Below are 14,955 nucleotides of genomic sequence, written 5' to 3' on the forward strand. Positions count from 1 at the left end.
CAACTTCAAGGTTTTTTAGTTTTGTTGCGCCATCGAATGCGCTGACCGTCCTCTCCTCGCGGATCAGTCGCCTCTGGACGCACCGACTTGTCCAACAAGCATCTTCTTTGTTTCAAGCTTCTGGAGCTGATTCAACACTGACTAGCCCAAATGATGAATCAGAGGGGAGAAGACGATGCCAAATCTTCCATTAGCAGAACGATTTGCCATCGTCAGCCAAATATTTTGGAGTGGGTTTGTAGATATACAGTGTTTGGTATGATAACAACGGAAACAAAACTCTTTGGAAAAATTCTTTAGTTTTTTTTAAAGTTAATGTGAATTGCAAGATGATTAGTAACATTACAACAGTTAGCTCGGACCAAGTAATTTGATTGGTGGAGACATTCAGAGAGTGTTCATATAGACAAAATAAACAACCCACCATTACTGTGCTGGCAGCATCTCATTCACACTCCCGTTTGACAAAAGCAGCTCCACTTTTGGCTTTACTGTATTACTTTTGACATTTCCAAATCTAAATACACATCCAAAGGCAAAAATAACCAACATATCTGCCAAAAAAAGACGAAAAAGAAAAAAAAGACCACCGTTTTCTAGTCAGTCAAATACCGTACGTAACGTTTTTATACGTTAAACTGGTTCAAGTTAATGGTGTAGCTCCATTTTCCTTATTTTGTGAGTCAGTCTGACCCCGTCTTCGAGCATACGGTCTGCATAGACTCCCCGCGTGTGCAGAGGACGTACCTATAAAACAACGTGAATCTGTGTATTTTTAATTTCTTACTAGTGTAACTGGTCTGTAATGGTTAAATGCAACTCTCAACTAATTGACTGTGCTCGTTAGTGTTAGCTACATTTCAGCACCTCGTCACTGTGCTGCGTTATATGTTCATATAAGTAACGTAAAGATCGCTCGTTGCTGCAGAGTTCACGGAGCTGTCAGCCGTCCGTTCTTTGTGGATTTGCTCGATTGTCTTTGTGTAAACGTTTTTTTTGTCGTCCTGCAGGTTCTCCACAGAGAGGAGGAGGAGGAGGAGGAGGAATGGGGCGGGCCGAGGACGGAGAGACAACGAGCTGATTGGGCAGACGGTCCGCATCTCCCAGGGTCCTTACAAAGGTGAGACTGTGACTCTCGGCGTCACGCAGATTTAAGAAAGTGGCGAACGGGTAGAGCGGGCGCCGCATGTACAGAGGCTGTGACCGCGCTGCTGCAGCCGCAGGTTTGACTCCAACCTGCAGACCGCTGCTGCAAGTCAGCTGTCCTCTGCAAAATAAAGGCAAAAGCTTAAAAACAAATCTAAAAAAGTTCAAAAAGTTTTTTAAGAACTTTACCTTTGTGAAATCTCAGGGAGTTATTTTTATTTATACATTTAAATAACACATTTTCACTTGACTTAAAAAAAAAAAAAAAAAGATGAAAAAATGAATAAAAAAGATGCTGGGAACTTGCAATATATGATGTTGAATGTTTCAGTTTTGGTTAAACATTTGACTCAAAGGCATTTTTATGTTGGAGTTTGTACAATTGTAAATATTGACAGCAAGATTTTCACTTTTATTGTAATATTGAGTCCAGTTATCAGTTATTGGTCTCATTAACCACTAATGATCAGTATCGGTACCTGCCTGCTTACCATTTACTTATTGTGTGCAGTAGTACTTAACTTTTTCTTTTCATTATTAGACGCTTTGTTTTTTCACTTATTTGATGCTCTGCTGTTGTGTTGTTTTTGCTGCTGTATTTTTGGAGCAATTTGGCACAAGAATTTTCTTCAGGATTAACAAAGTTTTACCTTACCTTATCTTACCTTACCTTACCCTATCTAAAAAAAAAACCCAATATCAGTTGACGTGTAGATTAAACCTGCGTGTGACCGCTCACCTGTGTGGATGTGAAGCAGAATACGGAGCATTAACTACCGTCAAATCTCGTCTGATCCTCTAAATGAAGCAACCGCGGCACCGTGTGCAAAAGCGTACAGACTTTTTCTAATTTTGCACGTATAGTTTCAGCTGCTTTGAGCTGTGACACAGAGCCAGCTGTGCAGTAACAAACTACACTGCTCTCTGCAGTTTTCCTAATGAACCGATCTGTGTTTGTAAAAACGGAGAAAAGCCTGAAACACAGAGAAAACATCCACTTACTCAGTTAAATGCAAACGGAGGCGTTCAGCTGCCAAACTTTATATTATTAGTGCAAATTCTTATGTTGATAGGGAGCTAAAACGGGGCAGACTGACGGTGCTAATTTTGCACAAATGAAGGTGCGATAGAAAAGAATAAAATAGAAATACTTATTTAAATCCGTGAGGTAAATTGTTTTTTGTTACAGCAGCAAATAAGAGAGCAGCAACTGAATAACATGCAAATATATCTTCAAAGGAATGCAAGTAACATAGGATAAAAGAAAATAACAACAACATAATAATAATAATAATAATAATAATAATAATAATAATGCTAATAATAATAATAAAGATATATACAGTATGTACAGAGAACAAACAAATAAAAAGAGCCAAAAAGAACATAAAAAAGAGAAATCATTCTTTGTGGCCCTGGATGTGACTGTAACAAATTTGTGTCTTGTCTGATGAGGCTGGTGATGAATTTGCCTCCATTTCCCAGGTTACATTGGTGTGGTGAAGGACGCCACAGAGTCCACAGCCAGAGTGGAGCTGCACTCCACCTGCCAGACCATCTCTGTGGACCGACAGCGCCTAACCACCATGTGCGTACCCAAAATCAGCTTCACTTTCCGCCGCTTGATCGTTGTGTTAACCCTTTGACACCTGGAGCCACATCAGCTTTCTTTTGCTGCTTTCAGACACGTTTCATAAGTATTTAAACCTTTGAAGTCTCAGCAAATTGCTGTAATTTCTTTCAAAAAACATGGAAAAAAAGCAACAAGCAGCTTGGGGAGGAATGCAAGAAATTACATTAAAATTATTATTATTTTTAACTATGAGAAAATGTCTTGAGAGAGAAAGAACAAAGCTATGGAAAAACGTTATTTGTAATTAATCATGATTACATGTCTACAGAATTATGAGAATATTTCAGCAGTTTTTCCAGTTTTCATTTTTTGTTTGTCTTTGTTTAATTTGGTTTGGTTTTGTTTCTTTGAAAACTAATTTTTAGCTAATTTTCTTGTACTTTTTACTAATTTATTGCCAGTTGTTGTGAAATTTCTTCTTTGGTTGCTCATTGCCTTCTTCCCGTGTTTTTGAAAGAAATCAAGCCAATTTCAGGTTTCAAAGGGTTAAAGCTGCTGCAGGTTATTCCAGTAAGATTTATCCTCCAGATACTTAAACTGAGGAGCATTTCGTCCTGTATTGTTTTTTTTTTGTAAAGCTAAGCAGTGATTCGTTGACACTGTTTCTCTGTTTTCAGGGGAATCGTGTTGTAATGATGTGATCAGCTCTGTTGTCTTTTCTTACCTCACATTAATCTTCTTCAGGGGAGCCAAGAGACACAGTGGGATGACGTCCACCCACGGGCGCACTCCAATGTACGGCTCCCAGACTCCCATGTACGGCACCGGCTCCAGAACGCCCATGTACGGCTCTCAGACGCCGATACACGAGGGTAAGACTCCATCCGTGTTTACCGACCGCGCTTTTCTCCACATTCAGTCCATCTCATGTGTTTGGATTTAGTTTTCGGTGTCAATAAGTCGAAAAAAGGAATGCAAAAAAACAGAATAAATCCTTCCAACCAGCAGAGCGCCGCTGTGCCTTTTTGTACTGACATGATAATAAATCATTCAGGATGCTATAAAATGTCAAATTAATACTGTAACAGACAAGAAGTCGATTTAAAGAGGCTCTCGTTGTTGTGATTTGCTCTTTTAGACAACAGCAGCTGCATTTTATAACACGAGCATTTAGCATAAATAAGTGTGTTTTTATGGGAAATTGTAAAATATCTGACATTAGAATTTTTTTTACAGTTAAAAGATGGAAAAGAAATGCAGTTTTAATTCTGCTTTTTTGTTTTTTAAGAGTTTTTAAGGTCTTTGTTTGATTCATAACAGGTTACTATGATTTCTGTTTGTTCTCATCTAATTTCAAATAGATGTCAGGAATCCAAATCGTTAAACAAAAGAATACAAATAGAAAGACGTTTTTTGTCATAATGCAGAAAACAACAAAAATTAAAAGCTCGATGTCTGATTGGTGCAATAAAAAGACAAAGAAGACACCATAAAAAAATATCTTCAGCAAACTAACATCAACAGCTAACAACACAGTATCTTAAATAAATGAATAAATAAAATTTAATTTAGCACTGGAATAAATGCAATTATTGCACTATAATAAATGTAATTATTGCACAAGAATACATTCAATTCTTGCATTAGAATAAATGTTATTATTGTACAAGAATAAATTTGAGTATTGCACAAAAAAAGTAGTTAATGCAGTAGAATAAATAAAATCATTGCAAAATATCTTTTGCAAAAGAATTAATAAAATTTTCATTTTTTGCAAAATTTTTGCTTTAGAATAAATGTAATTATTGCTACATGTTGAAAGAAACTAATGTTTTTCGTGGCTCATCGGTTGATCCTTGTGACTCGTAGGAAGTCGTACGCCTCACTACGGCTCTCAGACCCCGCTGCATGATGGGAGCAGGACGCCAGGGCAGAGCGGAGCCTGGGACCCCAGCAACCCCAACACACCCTCCAGGTAAATCACACACACACACACACACACACAGAGCTCAGTGTGTTCATGTGTGTTTCTCGTTATTTTATTTTTTTTGTTAATTTCTGCGTCCTGTCTCCAGGAACGAAGAAGAGTACGACTTTGGCTACGACGACGAGCCGTCTCCGTCCCCTCAGGGCTACGGAGGGACCCCCAACCCCCAGACGCCAGGTTACCCAGAAGTCCCCTCTCCACAGGTCAACCCTCAGTACAACCCTCAGACACCTGGCACGCCTGCTATGTGAGTGTCAACACAACACAACACACACACACACACACACACACACACGATGGAGCCACAGTTACAGGACAATGAGGAAATCAGCAGTAAATGTCATTCATGTGACTGATTTATATATAAATGTGTGTGTGTGTGTGTGTGTGTGTGTGTGTGTGTGTGTGTGTGTGCGCAGGTATAACACAGAGCAGTACTCTCCCTATGCGGCCCCGTCCCCGCAGGGCTCCTACCAGCCCAGTCCCAGTCCTCAGAGCTACCACCAGGTGGCGCCCTCACCGGTCGGTTACCAGAACACACACTCTCCAGCCAGCTACCACCCCACACCTTCCCCCATGGCCTATCAGGTATGACGTGTGTGTGTGTTTATTACTCTAATATTTTTCAAAGGGTTAAATGTTTCACAAACGCGTATAATTTAATTTGTGTTCATTAAAAGTTCGTGTAACGACGGGCTGGATGACTTAAAAACTGTTGAGTTGTTTTTTATAATGTGGATTTCATTATTTTCCTCTGAACAAAAAGGGGGAATAAACAACAACAAACACCAAATAAACAACGTTACGTTTTTTATTGTTAACAGCGATATCCGCCCAGAATTTAGAAATTGGTGCATTCCTAAAGGATGAGGGTTAAAACAAAGCACATGGGTTGTTTATTTTTACGAGGCTTTTTTGTTGTTGTTTTTGTCTAAATTGGTTCGGGTTACGGTGAAGTTGGTACATTCCTAAACAAAGCATTTTTTTTTTTACAAGGCTTTTTAAATTTTGGTTAGGTTTAGGGTTTGGTTGATAAATTGTTAAAGAGCTTTTTTTTACTGGGCTTTTTTGTTTGTTTTGGTTTTCAAAATGCCAAATGTGGCTCACACAAAGGTGAACACACAACGATGACTTCGCACAGCACCGAAAAAAAAGTTCAGCTCAGCTGATTGATTTTTTACACCTGATACTGACTAAAAAGTAAGCTGAGAATATAAAATACATAAATAAAAAATATAGAACCAGGTGTGTTTTTTCTAAATATCTCTATGAAATAAAATGTCTTTTTTGCTTGTTTGTTTCTTCCAGTTTATTTCATACATCTGACAAATCCAAAGTCTTGTTCTAAATTCATGTTTTGCCAAGAAGCAGTCACTCGGTGAGCCTCAGATCTTAACAGGAGAAAAGGTTCGGGATTTTTCCTCCTAACAGCGAGTCCTGTTGCCTCCGCAGGCGAGTCCCAGTCCCAGTCCTGTGGGCTACAGTCCCATGACGCCTGGAGCGCCCTCTCCTGGAGGGTACAACCCTCACACCCCGGGCTCCAACATCGAGCAGGGCAGCAGCGACTGGGTGACCACCGACATCCTGGTGCGGGTCAAGGACTCCTTCATGGACCTGATGGGGCAGACGGGGGTCATCAGGAGCGTCACGGTAACAAACATCCCCACATCTGTGTTTAGGCAGCACCGCCTCTCTAAACAATTTGTCCAACGTCAAAATATTTTGGGAGAACTAAGAATAAATCAAAAACATAAAACATTATATTAACAGCAGTTTTTTATTGGATTATTTACTCTTAGGAAAATATTTTGTTCTTCTTAAAATGCTGTTTAATTATGGTGGAGGTTTCACTTTAAAGCTATTTACATATTCAAAACAGCAGGTGTTCCTCTGGGCGATATAATGCGATGAGCATGATGAGCACTCTAAGCTATGGAGGAAGACATAAAAAGTAAACTAAAATGCTAATAAATGTTCAAAAAATATATATAAAAAAGCAAAATATTGGCATTAGTTAATTGATTTTTTTAATTAAATTGAATTAATACTTCTGCTTTAAAGTTACTTTCTTTAATATAACTTTGTATTAATAAATCAATTAATTAATGTCCAATTTAATTTCCCCTTTAATTTATTTATTTGTCATTTTTAAAAAATATATTTATTTATTTACTTATTTATTTTTAACTGCATTTATCCACTTTGGAATTCATTTTAAACATAATACAGAAATAAAAAGATAAACACTTAAATGAATCTTAAGAAAATTAATAAAAATAAATAAAAGGGAACTTAAATAGGAATGTTAATAAGTAGGGCAATAAATACAAAGGTAAATACACAAAGAAGCAGATTAAAATAGAGACACCAATTCATGTTACATTTTATGAAATGATGCCTACTTTTTAATATTATTTTTAGTAGATTTAAGAAAATATTTTATTAAACGAATCATTTACTTATTTTTTATTTTGACAGCCTCTGTCCTCCATATATATGAGGGAAATTAAACTGTAAAGTAAACGGCGATAAATATTAAGATAAATACTTAAAGAAGGAAATTAAAATTGAGATATAGTTTTATGTCACATTTTATCAGTTCATTATACCTACATTTTTTACAGTTTTTATTAGATTTATGAAGTAATTTATTTTTTATTTCTAAAGCTTTCGTCCTCCATATATTCTAGGATAACCGTGATGGTTATTAAGTGGTTTTTATGTGAAAGTAATGAAAGTTTTTTTGTCAGCAGCATGACGAAGAGCTCGATAAGCGTCAACAAAATATGTCGTTTTTAGGATGAAGTGAGCCAGTCTAAATGTTTAACCCCGTCCAAAACCAGAGCAATTTAAACTTTATTTGAGATTCAAACATCCAAAAAGCAAAATATCAGAAGTCCTGGAAGTTTATTTTATGACCTCGAGCAAAAGTTGAATCTGTGAAGAGGCGTCGCCTCATTGAAGCAGCCGTGGCGAGGCGCTGATCAGAAGCAGCTGTGTGTGTGTGTGTGTGTGTGTGTGTGTGTGTGTGTGTGTGTGTGTGTGTTTGGCTCGTTCAGGCCTCAGATCTCAGTTCTAATTGATCGCTCACATCTGGTGCTGCGTCACTATCAATGGAGGGTGAAGTGATCATCAAAGAGGAGATTGTTTTCCTGAGTCCTGACAGTGTTGTGACGGCCGGTCCAACATTCACATCGTGTGTCGACTCGTTACATTCATATGAACTTTTTTCTCAATGACAGATTTTATAAATAAGAGACGAATTAATGGCTGAGATAGGAAGGAAAACAGAGTCATTATTCATTGAAGAAGGTGAGAAACTGTAGCCAAATATTATTTTTTGTTTACTTTTATTTTTTGGTTCTAAAATAATGAAACTATTAATAAATTATTTTTTAAAAATGTTGCCGATGTGGCCACAATTAATTAATTCTACCAAGTCCAGTATATATGGAGGACAGACGCTGTCAAAATCAAAAATAAATAAATGACTCGATGAGTAAAATATTCCATTAAATCTACCAAAACTAACTTTCAAAAAGCAGGCATAATTTATTCAATGAAATGTCACACGAATTGATATTTGTTTTTTAATTTGCATCTTTATGTGTTTACTTTTGTATTTATTTTGCTACTTAGTTACTTTCCTGTTTATTTTACCTTTTATTTAATTTAATTAATTTTTGAATTAGTCATGCATTTATTTTTTTAAAATATCTTTATTATGTTTGAAATGAATTCAAAAATGAATAAATGCAGTTAAAAATAAGTTAAAATTAAATACAAAAATAGATTAATTTAAAAAATGACATTAAAAAATTAATAATTAATCCATTAGTTATTAGGAAGGTAAATAAATGAAATAAAAAAAACCTTAAAAACAGTATGTATTCATTTATCAAATTATTTTTGCCATTTTTTTAAGATACTTTTTGATCATGTAATAGCATTTTAATTTATTTTTTATTAATAAATATTTTGTCCTTAATGGATTAGAGTCAAAAATGTCAAATATTTGGTTATAATGTTTTTTGAGGTTTATTCTTAAACTGCTAAACGTCCTTCACTGCGTGTCTTTGTTACAGTTCTTTGACAACAAAAAATTCGGGAGGTTTCTTTTTTAAAAAAAAGTTTGTTTTTGGGTCTGTTTTTGATTGTGTTTTTTTTTTTTTAATTAAAATTGGCTTAAGTTTCATTTTTTTCTCTTTAAACTCTTTATTCTGATTCTGATATCAGATATCTAAAAACGCTTTAATATGTAATAATACTTTAGGTCTGTTTTTTTTGTGATTTTTTTTAGGGAGGGATGTGTTCAGTGTTCATGCAGGAGTCGGAGAAAGTGGTCAGTATCAGCAGCGATCACCTGGAGCCCGTCACTCCCACCAAGAACAACAAGGTAACCGTTACCGTGGCAACCGTCGCCACCACAAATATGTGACAGAAGAACGTGCGACACTGTGGCGGTTTTCGACCTGCTATACTATAACTGTCTCCTTTTTCCGACGCTTTTCCAAGGTGCCATACTATGACTTTTTCAATCATTAACACTTTTTAAAAACACTTAAAACTTTTTAAAAACACTTAAAACTTTTTAAAAACACTGAAACACCTAAAACATTTTTTTTTTTGACATATTTTTAAAGGTGCGTTATTATGGCATTTTTCGACATTGAAAATGTTCGCTTTTTCAGCCGTATTTTCCAGCGTGCTGCATTTCGGTGTTTTTTGACATATTATTATAAAAATCTGACTTATTTCAACATAAAAACCGGCCCCTTTTTTCGGACGGTTTTCAAATGTGCTATACTGTGACTCTTTTCAACCTTTGACACTTTTTAAAAACACTTAAACACTTTAAAATTCTTTTTTCAGCCATATTTCCGAAGCTGCTGTATTACGGCAGTTTTTTGACATTGACATTGTCAACTTTTTTGGCCGTTTTGCGACGTGCTATATTCTGACTTTTTTTGCGACAGTGATTTATTGTTCGGATGTTTCGCTCCCGTGTGTCCTCAGGTGAAGGTGATCTTGGGGGAGGACCGCGAGGCGACGGGGATCCTGCTGAGCATCGACGGAGACGACGGCATCGTTCGCATGGAGCTGGACGACCAGCTGAAGATCCTCAACCTGAGGTTCCTGGGACGGCTGGAGCACTGAGGGAGGGACACACACACACACACACACACACACACACACACACACACACACACACACACACACACACAATCAAAGGCAGACGTGTTGATTTTATGACAGTAAGTTTAGCTTTTTTCCAAAACCATCATTAGCAGCAGATTCTCTCTCTGTATCTCGCCGCTCGTTTTATTTTAAATTTTTTGTTAGGTATTCTCACTCGTGGTCTCAGTCTGTTTTTAGTGCTTTCTGAATGTACTGTCAGTACTTAATGTTTTTTCTTGGTGAAAAAGGGTTAAAAAAAAAAGTGTAACGTGAATAAACTGTGAACCAGTTGATTTAAATGTCTACATGTGGATTTTTTAACATTTTACCTTTTAAAATAAAAAATTTAAACAGCTCATTGAATACATTAATATGTCATTAAATGCTCCAAAAATATTAAGCAAATACATGCTGCATGTTATTTAATTTTAATTTTTCCTTTTGTCTATTTATTATTTATCTTTTCTAAATTTATTTACTTAGTTTTGTTTTTACTTTTATTTCAGATTTATTTTAATGCATTTATTTAAAAAAAGGATACAGAAGTTATTAGGGGTAAAAATGCAAAGGGATCGGAAAGAAAACCAGAATAATTACATAGGTCAATCAATAAATTAAAAAAAAACATTTTGGGTTAAAAAAATGTAAAAAATACATTTTTAAAAAGGGAAATTCAATAGGAAACGTAAAAAATAGGGTAATTAATACAAAGGTAAATGAATGAAACAGTCAAAGCAGAAATATCAATTGGTCACATTTTATTAATTAAAACCTAAATTTACTTTAAATGTTTAGCATATAAAATTAGAATTTTGTTTCTCATAAAACTACAACTTTATTCAGAAATATTAAGACTGTTGTTAACTGCTGTTTTTAATTAATAATTTAATAAATCAGAGAAAAATCCAAACATTTAACAGTATTTAAAACGTTATTTGTTAGTTATTTTTAAAGTTATTGAAGCTGGTATAAAGCTGCTGGTGGCCGGCGGCAGCCGGCGGCTCGGTTAGCCGCAGGGCCGCTGCGGATGCTCGTGGTCGATGGGGACGTAGTAGAACGGGACCTGACGAGGACAGGGATGCGCGTGGGAGGAGTTCCACCCGAGGCTAAACTCGAACCGTCGGTCTCTGTGGGCGTTTCCGTGCTGATCACAGCCGACGGTCAGGTTACGAGACAGAGGGATCTTCACCTGAAACCACAGCTCTCTGTCCTGAGGGAGGAGACGGAGACAGAGTGTGAAGACAGAGCGGAGACGAGACACAGCCACCGGTAAGATAACATCAGTTATGTTTTTTCATGTATGTTGGAGCAAACGCTAAAATCTGTAACTCTGCTTTCACACAAACTGCAGGAGGGTCCACTCTCGATGTGTCCACCCGTCCAACACTTTGGTCCACAGTGAGACATCCGAACCGCCCAGTGATCTGTAAGTTCATTTATTAACTGTTTTCATGTTGGAAAATTTGTTTCTATATTTACAGAACATCACTTTAGTCACTTCAATTTTTAATTAATTCTAAAAATAATTAATTTAATTTAATTTAATTTATTTTAATTTTATTTTTAATGCAGGGAACAGAAGTGTTTTCCAGGACAAAAAAAAACAATCGTAGATATAAACAAACAGCATCATTTTAGTTAAAATGATTAAAAGTAAACATCAAATATTATAGCGACAAATAACAAGAAGGCTCGTCGATGACAAAGAACACAAAAAAATACAAAGACGCAAAATAACAGCATCGTGAAACAAAGACAAAAAGAGACTCAAAACGTCCACGAAGACACAAAACAACACCAGCATTTAAAGACAACAATAAAAACAAAACACGAGACTAAAAAAACAACAAAGATTCAAAACAAGCGCAAGAAAAACATCCCACAGACAAACGAACTCACTACGTAATTCAAATAAAAATCGTAAAAACTGCTCATTTTGCTGAAACGTTGGCCTGACGGCGATAAAAGAGGAAAGTTCAGAGACAAAATGGACTTCAGGATTCAGTTTCTTTTTCAGTTTTCAGCCAGAACAGAAACACTATCGTGTGATAACATCGTGTGAGAACCAGCGTTGACGTGTTCGTGGCTGAAAGTGCAGCTCAGAGGTTTTTAAAGTCCCAACAGATAAATAAAGTATCAGTGACATCAGAGTTTAGCAATGAGATTAATGGTTTGGGAAAGTTTCAGCTTGTCAGGTCTTGTTAAGCTAATAGAGATGTAGTTTTACTGAACGACCCTGGTCTCAGGAGTGTGGCATTTAACCCTTTAAACCCTTTAACCCTTTAAAACCTGAGCAAATTTTCTCAATTCTTTTCAGAAAAATGGACGAAGGGCCAAAAAGCAACTCAAGAGGAAATAACCCAAAAATTAGCAATAAATAAATAAAAAAATTAATTAATAAGACAAAGACAAAAACAAAACCGAAAGGAGGAAAAAGTTTTAAAAAAAAAAAAAAACAATGGAGAAAGAAGAATTGACCCAAAAATTAGGGAAAAAAGTAAAAAAATGAAAAAAGAAAAGTTAAAAATGAGGAACCGCAGCCCCCCCAAAAAACAACAATAAAGTGCTTAAATATAATATTAATTTTGCAAAATAATTTTCTCTATATATTGAAGATAATTAGAAATATAGTTTTTTGGACAAAGTGTCCGTGACATCAGTTTTTTAATAATAAGATTTATGTTCTGTAACAGTTTGATTAAGTTTCAGCTAAACTGATCTTGTAAAGCTGATAGAGATCTAGTTTTACTGAACCCCCCGAGTGTGAGTTTTAACCCTTTCAAACCTGAAAAAAATTGTCTCAATTTCGTTTAGAAAATATGGGAAGAGGGCCATAAATAACTCGAGAAGAAATGGCCCATAAATTTGCAAAGTTACAAATTATGCAAAAAAAAAAAAAAAAACCCAAATCAAACTATAAATCAGAACGGGGGTGAATCTCGTTCAAAAAAATCATTGAAAAAAAATAATTATTGGGGAAAAAAAACAACAAAAATGGAAAAGTGTAAAAAAAAATAATTTTGCAAAAATAATGGAATTATATATTGAAGAAAAGTATAAATCTATATTTGCCTTTAAAAAAAAAAATCTCCAAAGATACTTATTTCCTGCAATTAGCGCAATAGCTCAGGTTGCTCATTGCTTTCTTTCTCCCACGTTTTCAAAAATAAAGCAAACCAGTTTGTTCAAATTAAAAAAAAAAAGAAAAAAATTCAACGATTGTGACGGTGTTCAAACGCAGCGCAAGAAAACGGAGGTTTCAGAGAGCCGAAAGCTTTTTCGGGGGAGCTGTTCTCACGCTCAGACCCGCTGTGTCGTATTTTTTGATCGTCAGTGCTCGATCAGAAAGAAAAGCAACTCCAAATTTGGTGGTAAAAATCAAGCCACAAAGCAAACATAACGTCTCTTTTTAGGGTAAATTTGAGCCGTCTTTCTGACTCAAGGCTGTCGACTGCTGCTAACAGACGGAGCAGCTTTGGGAAACGTCCCGTAAAATGTCTATGAGCAATAAAACAGCAGTGCAGTGGGGCGGTTTTTCCTCTGACCTGAATGTCAGATTATTTTTGGAAGGAACGAACACACAAGCAATAATCAATCATACATGACAGGAAAGTTTTCTGTTTTCATACGCAGCAGACTGCGTGTTTGGCTGCTCGTGTTGTTCACTGTGTGTCACTTTTAAAAACTTCTTTATTTATTTATATCAAAATTAATTTAATTTCCACTTCACTGCTTTGCCTTGATATTTATAATAACAATCCTAAAACAACTCAAACACCAGTACTCCCTGCTGCTCGTGCTGTTCACTGTGCATCACTTGAAGACTTTTTTAGACTTTATTATACTATATTATTTATACTATACTATGACCTTTTTAGGCAACCGAACAATTTCTTTTTATAGATGAATCTAATGTTTCATTTTTAGATTTTTCAAATAATCAAACGACTGATTATCAATTATTCCAAGGACTTTTTTTTTTATTATTATCACAATTAAATTTCAATTTTAATTTAAAAAAATTAAATTTAAGAACAGAGGAAGGTAAAAGAAGATCTGACCTCATCGTCTGTGACACACTGGATCTCGTGTTTGTCTCCTAGATGTGGAGTCAGGACCTGATGAACCTCTGAGACCTACATGGACACATCAAGTACATTTTCTTGTTATGAAACATGGAGCAGGAGCTCCTGATTCACTGCATGTGAGAAAAAATATCATAGTAAACTATGAAAAAAGGGTCATAGTACAGTATGCTGCCCCAAATATCAGAAAAACGTTACAATGTGTCTTCCGAAATCATGAAAAAACATCAGTGTAGTATGTCATCAAAATAAATGAAAAATGTCATAAAATACTATGTCTTGCCAAATCAATATAAAAACGTCATAGTATTGTATGTCTTCCGAAATCCTTAAGAAAACGTCATAGTGTAGTATGACGTGCATGATGATGAAAAATTGACATAGTATGTCTTTTAAAACTATCACAATGACGTCATACTATAATATGTCATCCAAAATAAGGGTAAAACTTCATGGTACACTATGAAATCCAAAATCATCACAAAAACACTATCATATAATATGTCTTCCAAAATTACCGCAAGGTCATAGTATAGTATGACCACCAAAATCACAAAAAATCATGATAGCATGATATGTTGGTTAAAATCATAAATGCCAGCGTATAGTGTGACGTCCAAAATCATATGAAAATGTCATAGTTAAGAATGCTGTCTAAAATCATGAAAAAACGTCCCAATGTCCCAAAAAAAGCTGAAAAGGATTTATTTTCGCTTGTAGAGTCGCGCCATAGCATATGATGTTGAAAAAAGGCAAAAATGACATAATTTAGCATATTGAAAAAAATGCAGAAAAATTGCACAGTATGGTAAGGTGAAAAAAGTCAATTTTGACATGTCCCAAAAATGGCTGAAAACATCTTATTATAGCTTGGAGACTCGAGCCATGGCATACAATGTGGGAAAAAAAGGCCAACAAGGGTCATATTTTAGCATGTCAAAAAACGGCCACAAAGGCAATAGTATAGTATGGCGAAAAAAGTCAAA

The 14,955-nt window shown here is 35.6% G+C and overlaps 1 protein-coding gene across 1 annotated transcript in view; it reads left to right on the forward strand.

The window, feature by feature from the left end:
- Positions 1–10,177, forward strand: part of supt5h (SPT5 homolog, DSIF elongation factor subunit) — a 33,538-nt gene extending 23,361 nt beyond the window's left edge. The window contains 10 exon segments of the mRNA XM_042486103.1: positions 1,011–1,043; positions 1,046–1,120; positions 2,632–2,734; positions 3,464–3,591; positions 4,589–4,694; positions 4,795–4,953; positions 5,126–5,294; positions 6,159–6,356; positions 9,007–9,102; positions 9,723–10,177. Of these exon segments, the coding sequence (XP_042342037.1) occupies positions 1,011–1,043; positions 1,046–1,120; positions 2,632–2,734; positions 3,464–3,591; positions 4,589–4,694; positions 4,795–4,953; positions 5,126–5,294; positions 6,159–6,356; positions 9,007–9,102; positions 9,723–9,863 (1,208 nt within the window). The 3' untranslated portion in view covers positions 9,864–10,177.
- Positions 10,178–14,955: the final 4,778 nt, after the last annotated feature.

The sequence above is a fragment of the Plectropomus leopardus genome, chromosome 5 (genome assembly GCF_008729295.1).
Source record: "Plectropomus leopardus isolate mb chromosome 5, YSFRI_Pleo_2.0, whole genome shotgun sequence".
Lineage (NCBI taxonomy): Eukaryota > Metazoa > Chordata > Actinopteri > Perciformes > Serranidae > Plectropomus > Plectropomus leopardus.